Raw genomic sequence first — 8360 nt, 5'->3', positions numbered from 1 at the left:
TTAGACAATTTTATGATTGCATATAGTAAAGAATGTGATTAAAGTCTCTTTTCCTATTTCAAAAGTTTTAGTTTTCGAGGGTAATAGCTACGTATGTTGAAAAAATGAAGATATTAGACAATTTTATGATTGCAAATGGTAAAGAATGTGATTAAAGGCTCTTTTCCTATTTCAAAAGTTTTAGTTTTCGAGGGTAATAGCTACGTACGTTGAAAAAATGAAGATATTAGACAATTTTATGATTGCACATGGTAAAGAATGTGATTAAAGGCTCTTTTCCTATTTCAAAAGTTTTAGTTTTCGAGGGTAATAGCTACGTACGTTGAAAAAATGAAGATATTAGACAATTTTATGATTGCACATGGTAAAGAATGTGATTAAAGGCTCTTTTCCTATGTCAAAAGTTTTAGTTTTCGAGGGTAATAGCTACGTATGTTGAAAAAATGAAGATATTAGACAATTTTATGATTGCACATGGTAAAGAATGTGATTAAAGGCTCTTTTCCTATTTCAAAAGTTTTAGTTTTCGAGGGTAATAGCTACGTATGTTGAAAAAATGAAGATATTAGACAATTTTATGATTGCACATGGTAAAGAATGTGATTAAAGGCTCTTTTCCTATTTCAAAAGTTTTAGTTTTCGAGGGTAATAGCTACGTATGTTGAAAAAATGAAGATATTAGACTATTTTATGATTGCACATGGTAAAGAATGTGATTAAAGGCTCTTTTCCTATTTTAAAAGTTTTAGTTTTCGAGGGTAATAGCTACGTATGTTGAAAAAATGAAGATATTAGACTATTTTATGATTGCAAATGGTAAAGAATGTGATTAGAGGCTCTTTTCCTATTTCAAAAGTTTTAGTTTTTGAGGGAAATAGCTTTGTCTGTGGAAAAAATGAAGTAATTAGACAATTTTATGATTGCACATGGTAAAGAATGTGATTAAAGGCTCTTTTCCTATGTCAAAAGTTCTAGTTTTCGAGGGTAATAGCTTTGTCTGTGGAAAAAATGAAGATATTAGACAATTTTATGATTGCATATAGTAAAGAATGTGATTAAAGTCTCTTTTCCTATTTCAAAAGTTTTAGTTTTCGAGGGTAATAGCTACGTATGTTGAAAAAATGAAGATATTAGACAATTTTATGATTGCAAATGGTAAAGAATGTGATTAAAGGCTCTTTTCCTATTTCAAAAGTTTTAGTTTTCGAGGGTAATAGCTACGTACGTTGAAAAAATGAAGATATTAGACAATTTTATGATTGCACATGGTAAAGAATGTGATTAAAGGCTCTTTTCCTATTTCAAAAGTTTTAGTTTTCGAGGGTAATAGCTACGTATGTTGAAAAAATGAAGATATTAGACAATTTTATGATTGCACATGGTAAAGAATGTGATTAAAGGCTCTTTTCCTATTTCAAAAGTTTTAGTTTTCGAGGGTAATAGCTACGTATGTTGAAAAAATGAAGATATTAGACTATTTTATGATTGCACATGGTAAAGAATGTGATTAAAGGCTCTTTTCCTATTTTAAAAGTTTTAGTTTTCGGAGTAATAGCTACGTATGTTGAAAAAAAGAAGATATTAGACTATTTTATGATTGCAAATGGTAAAGAATGTGATTAGAGGCTCTTTTCCTATTTCAAAAGTTTTAGTTTTTGAGGGAAATAGCTTTGTCTGTGGAAAAAATGAAGATATTAGACAATTTTATGATTGCACAAGGTAAAGAATGTGATTAAAGGCTCTTTTCCTATGTCAAAAGTTCTAGTTTTCGAGGGTAATAGCTTTGTCTGTGGAAAAAATGAAGATATTAGACAATTTTATGATTGCACATGGTAAAGAATGTGATTAAAGTCTCTTTTCTTATTTCAAAAGTTTTAGTTTTCGAGGGTAATAGCTACGTATGTTGAAAAAATGAAGATATTAGACTATTTTATAATTGCAAATGGTAAAGAATGTGATTAAAGGCTCTTTTCCTATTTCAAAAGTTTTAGTTTTTGAGGGAAATAGCTTTGTCTGTGGAAAAAATGAAGATATTAGACAATTTTATGATTGCACAAGGTAAAGAATGTGATTAAAGGCTCTTTTCCTATTTCAAAAGTTTTAGTTTTCGAGGGTAATAGCTAAGTATGTTGAAAAAATGAAGATATTAGACAATTTTATGATTGCACAAGGTAAAGAATGTGATTAAAGGCTCTTTCCTATTTCAAAAGTTTTAGTTTTCGAGGGTAATAGCTACGTATGTTGAAAAAATGAAGATATTAGACTATTTTATGATTGCAAATGGTAAAGAATGTGATTAAAGGCTCTTTTCCTATTTCAAAAGTTTTAGTTTTCGAGGGTAATAGCTACGTATGTTGAAAAAATGAAGATATTAGACTATTTTATGATTGCAAATGGTAAAGAATGTGATTAGAGGCTCTTTTCCTATTTCAAAAGTTTTAGTTTTTGAGGGAAATAGCTTTGTCTGTGGAAAAAATGAAGATATTAGACAATTTTATGATTGAACAAGGTAAAGAATGTGATTAAAGGCTCTTTTCCTATGTCAAAAGTTCTAGTTTTCGAGGGTAATAGCTTTGTCTGTGGAAAAAATGAAGATATTAGACAATTTTATGATTGCACATGGTAAAGAATGTGATTAAAGTCTCTTTTCTTATTTCAAAAGTTTTAGTTTTCGAGGGTAATAGCTACGTATGTTGAAAAAATGAAGAAATTAGACTATTTTATAATTGCAAATGGTAAAGAATGTGATTAAAGGCTCTTTTCCTATTTCAAAAGTTTTAGTTTTCGAGTGTAATAGCTTTGTCTGTGGAAAAAATGAAGATATTAGACAATTTTATGATTGCACAAGGTAAAGAATGTGATTAAAGGCTCTTTTCCTATGTCAAAAGTTCTAGTTTTCGAGGGTAATAGCTTTGTCTGTGGAAAAAATGAAGATATTAGACAATTTTATGATTGCACAAGGTAAAGAATGTGATTAAAGGCTCTTTCCTATTTCAAAAGTTTTAGTTTTCGAGGGTAATAGCTAGGTCTGTGGAAAAAATGAAGATATTAGACTATTTTATGATTGCAAATCGTAAAGAATGTGATTAAAGGCTCTTTTCCTATTTCAAAAGTTTTAGTTTTTGAGGGTAATAGCTAGGTCTGTGGAAAAAATGAAGATATTAGACTATTTTATGATTGCAAATGGTAAAGAATGTGATTAAAGGCTCTTTTCCTATTTCAAAAGTTTTAGTTTTCGAGGGTAATAGCTACGTATGTTGAAAAAATGAAGATATTAGACTATTTTATGATTGCAAATGGTAAAGAATGTGATTAAAGGCTCTTTTCCTATTTCAAAAGCTCGATGGAGCTAATCGCTTCCAAAACTGAACTTGGAAACCATCAGATTCACAATCACACACAACTCCAACATAATTCCTGAAGCTCTTCTTGGTCGGCACTTTCACAACCAAGAAATCCCCACTTTTTGGTTCGATTCCATCAAGAAACTCCTCCTCCTCTGACCCATCCAAATGCAAGCTGTCATCACTTTCATCATCCAGCGCGATATGTTCATCGAAGCTGTCTTCCCGTTCCCAGGCTGTTTGGAGAGGTTTCTCTTTTAGGCCGTTTTCTTTGAGCTTTCTTTTCTGATTTTTTTCTTTTCAACTCAAATTCTTCTTCCAGTCTGTTTTTTCAGGTGTGTTCGTCAGAATTTTGGACTTTGTTCTTTTCCTAGATGTTTTTCCGTCTCTTGCATAGAAACTCGCCTTAGTGTGAGGACGAACCGACTCTGGAGTCACTGGCATAGTCGCAGAAATCACTGAGCTACTGGTAGTTGGCAGCACGTCCTTATTCAAGCTCTCGTCGCCAGGGCTGGTTGATGGAACTGCAGACTGGCCTGTCATGGGAGACGTCTCTGGTGCTGGTTGGTCTGTCACAAAGGCGCTGAGAAAGTCGTGATCTTGGAAAACGTTCCTATTGAAAGGGTATATTCCTGTTTTTTGGAACCCACTTAGTACGTTTTCCATGACGAAAACTCTTGGAAAAGCAATTCCAACGAATATTCCGATTTCATAAATGGTAATCCTCCTGTTTGGGTTCGAAATCATCCACGAGTTAGCTGCTTCATTGTAGTATCGCTTGAATGGCCCATACACAGCAACATCAAGAGGCTGCAGCTTGTGACTGCAATGTGGCGGAAGCGTTATGACTTCAATGCCGTTTTCTCTGCAAAGATTAACCACGCTCAATGAGACGTGCGAATCATGGTTATCCATAATCAGCAGAAGACGATTTGTGGGCGAGCAACTCGTTTGGGAGATCAGATGGCGTATCATATCCGGGAAGATTTCGGCTGTCATCCATCCAGACGGCTGGCATTTTCCTGTGCTTCCAGGGGGCGTGCCATTGAGAAAACTTTGAAGCCAGTTCACTCGTGGAAAGACAAAGAAAGGGGCTATCGACTGGCCAGTTGCGTTGATACACCCTACGACTGTTACCAGCGTCCCTCGCTCAGCCGAAGTAATGCGTCCAACTTGCTTTGATCCCTTTTCTGCAACCACCTTTGGTGTCTTCTGAACGGTGGTTACTCCAGTCTCGTCAAGATTATATATTCTATTCGGCGGATATTTGTGCTTTATAAGCAGCTCTTCTAAATTATTGAAGAATTCGCTGACAAGGATTCGCCTGTTGAAGCTGGTGGCTCTGGCAAGGCTTGTCGCTTCGGAAGACCTTAGGGAAAGCCCAACACGACTCATAAAGCTATTCATCCAGTCTTTTCCTGCACACTTATTTTCAGTCCAGAACTTCGGCATATTCTTCCCTTTGGCCTGGGCATATTCATATGCAAGCTGACCTGCTACTTTTTCGTAAGTCCATGATGCATGTGCTATGCCGTGATCATATAGTCCTTCAGAAGTATCTCTTCGTTTGCTGAGAACAAACTTTTAAAGTTGAAGGTAGTTGCCAACTCCACTGATTGGGGATGTTCTGCTGCGTCGAGTTTTGCAACTGCTCTTCGCACTGTGCTTCGTGGCAAACCAACCTCTTTCGAAACTTTGCGAAGCGGCGAACCAGATTTAACTCGCATAGCAGCTGCTCTCAGTAAGTCCTGGTCGTGGAGACCGCTGGTGGTTTTCCTAGTATACTTTCCCATTCTTCAAAAGAGTGACAGCTTAATATATTTCTAATTGACATGCGGGAACAATAAATGCAACACAATATTCACAAAATACGTAAAAAATAATAACTTCGAAAAAGATCCCAGATGATAGGGGGCAAGACGGACCGGTCCGTCTTACCCGCTGTCTCTGTGGTCAATCTTACCCTAAACCTGCTTTTTCGGAATAGTTAAAAATTATAACATAAGATGGCGCTGCAATGAAAAAAATTAATGTCTCACACACTCTCCTAGACCTCCATATTTGTAAGAAAAATTACCGCAGTATAAAACAGAACATTAGAAACACCAGAAAAGAAAAACATTTACCTCAAAAGCCGGTTTCGAGAATGTGAAAACGAATAAAAATATTTTTCTCGAAGACAAGATTGGCTTCAACTCTCAGACTTCGCTCCGAAACTTGCCACTAGATGACAGTTGTCTCTAGCTCTACAAGTGATAAAAAGGTGACGCTCAAGTCGAGCAATGACAAAAGGTCCGTCTTGCCCCCCGGTCCGTCTTACCCGACTCTCCCCTACCCTCTAAAACTAAAACTTTTGACATAGGAAAAGAGCCTTTAAGCACATTCTTTACCATGTGCAATCATAAAATAGTCTAATATCTTCATTTTTCCAACATACGTAGATATTACCCTCGAAAACTAAAACTTTTGACATAGGAAAAGAGCCTTTAATCACATTCTTTACCATGTGCAATCCTAAAATAATCTAATATCTTCATTCCTCGAAAACTAAAACTTTTGAAATAGAAAAAGAGCCTTTAATCACATTCTTTACCATTTGCAATCATAAAATAGTCTAATATTTTCATTTTTTCAACATACGTAGCTATTACCCTCGAAAACTAAAACTTTTGAAATAGGAAAAGAGCCTTTAATCACATTCTTTACCATGTGCAATCATAAAATAGTCTAATATCTTCATTTTTTCAACAGACATAGCTATTACCCTCAAAAACTAAAACTTTTGAAATAGGAAAAGAACCTTTAATCACATTCTTTACCATTTGCAATCATAAAATAGTCTAATATCTTCATTTTTTCAACATAAGTAGCTATTACCCTCGAAAACTAAAACTTTTGAAATAGAAAAAGAGCCTTGAATCACATTCTTTACCATTTGCAATCATAAAATAGTCTAATATTTTCATTTTTTCAACAGATGTAGCTATTACCCTCGAAAACTAAAATTTTTGACATAGGAAAAGAGCCTTTAATCACATTCTTTACCATTTGCAATCATAAAATAGTCTAATATCTTCATTTTTTCAACATACGTAGCTATTATCCTCGAAAACTAAAACTTTTGACATAGGAAAAGAGCCTTTAATCACATTCTTTACCATTTGCAATGATAAAATAGTCTAATATCTTCATTTTTTCAACATACGTAGCTATTATCCTCGAAAACTAAAACTTTCGAAATAGGAAAAGAGCCTTTAATCACATTCTTTACCATGTGCAATCATAAAATTGTCTAATATCTGCATTTTTTCCACAGACAAACCTATTACCCTTGAAAACTAAAACTTTTGACATAGGAAAAGAGCCTTTAATCACATTCTTTACCATTTGCAATCATAAAATAGTCTAATATCTTCATTTTTTCAACATAAGTAGCTATTACCCTCGAAAACTAAAACTTTTGAAATAGAAAAAGAGCCTTTAATCACATTCTTTACCATTTGCAATCATAAAATAGTCTAATATTTTCATTTTTTCAACATACTTAGCTATTACCCTCGAAAACTAAAACTTTTGAAATAGGAAAAGAGCCTTTAATCACATTCTTTACCATTTGCAATCATAAAATAGTCTAATATCTTCATTTTTTCAACATACGTAGCTATTACCCTCGAAAACTAAAACTTTTGAAATAGGAAAAGAGCCTTTAATCACATTCTTTACCATTTGCAATCATAAAATAGTCTAATATCTTCATTTTTTCAACAGACATAGCTATTACCCTCAAAAACTAAAACTTTTTAAATAGGAAAAGAGCCTTTAATCACATTCTTTACCATTTGCAATCATAAAATAGTCTAATATCTTCATTTTTCCAACATACGTAAATATTACCCTCGAAAACTAAAACTTTTGACATAGGAAAAGAGTCTTTAATCACATTCTTTTCCATGTGCAATCCTAAAATAATCTAATATCTTCATTTTTTCAACATACGTAGCTATTACCCTCGAAAACTAAAACTTTTGAAATAGGAAAAGAGCCTTTAATCACATTCTTTACCATGTGCAATCATAAAATTGTCTAATATCTTCATTTTTTTAACATACATAGCTATTACCCTCGAAAACTAAAACTTTTGACATAGGAAAAGAGCCTTTAATCACATTCTTTACCATTTGCAATCATAAAATAGTCTAATATCTTCATTTTTTCAACATATATAGCTATTACCCTCGAAAACTAAAACTTTTGACATAGGAAAAGAGCCTTTAATCACATTCTTCACCATTTGCAATCACAAAATAGTCTAATATCTTCATTTTTTCAACATACGTAGCTATTACCCTCGAAAACTAAAACTTTTGACATAGGAAAAGAGCCTTTAAGCACATTCTTTACCATGTGCAATCATAAAATTGTCCAATATCTTCATTTTTTCAACATACGTAGCTATTACCCTCGAAAACTAAAACTTTTGACATAGGAAAGGAGCCTTTAATCTCATTCTTTACCATGTGCAATCATAAAATAGTCTAATATCTTCATTTTTTCCACAGACATAGCTATTACCCTCGAAAACTAAAACTTTTGAAATAGAAAAAGAGCCTTTAATCACATTCTTTACCATTTGCAATCATAAAATAGTCTAATATTTTCATTTTTTCAACATACTTAGCTATTACCCTCGAAAACTAAAACTTTTGAAATAGGAAAAGAGCCTTTAATCACATTCTTTACCATGTGCAATCATAAAATAGTCTAATATCTTCATTTTTTCAACATACGTAGCTATTACCCTCGAAAACTAAAACTTTTGAAATGGGAAAAGAGCCTTTAATCACATTCTTTACCATTTGCAATCATAAAATAGTCTAATATCTTCATTTTTTCAACATACGTAGCTATTTCCCTCGAAAACTAAAACTTTTGAAATAGGAAAAGAGCCTTTAATCACATTCTTTACCATGTGCAATCATAGAATTGTCTAATATCTTCATTTTTTCCACAGACAAT

General features: G+C 33.2%; 1 protein-coding gene across 1 annotated transcript; it reads right to left on the bottom strand.

Moving 5' to 3' along the window:
• Window positions 1-3644: 3644 nt before the first annotated feature.
• LOC136043467 (uncharacterized) lies at window positions 3645-4796 on the bottom strand. Its single transcript, XM_065728387.1, has one exon. The coding sequence runs from the start codon at window positions 4794-4796 to the stop codon at window positions 3645-3647; it is 1152 nt and encodes a 383-aa protein (XP_065584459.1).
• Between the last annotated feature and the right edge of the window lie 3564 nt (window positions 4797-8360).

The sequence above is a fragment of the Artemia franciscana genome, unplaced genomic scaffold (genome assembly GCF_032884065.1).
Source record: "Artemia franciscana unplaced genomic scaffold, ASM3288406v1 Scaffold_6293, whole genome shotgun sequence".
NCBI lineage: Eukaryota > Metazoa > Arthropoda > Branchiopoda > Anostraca > Artemiidae > Artemia > Artemia franciscana.
The sequence above is the reverse complement of the archived record's forward strand: the minus strand, read 5'-3'. Positions and strand labels throughout refer to the sequence as shown.

Excerpts from the sequence above, each read along its gene's own strand:
- LOC136043467 (XM_065728387.1), bottom strand. The coding sequence starts at position 4,796 with ATGCCGAAGTTCTGGACTGAAAATAAGTGTGCAGGAAAAGACTGGATG.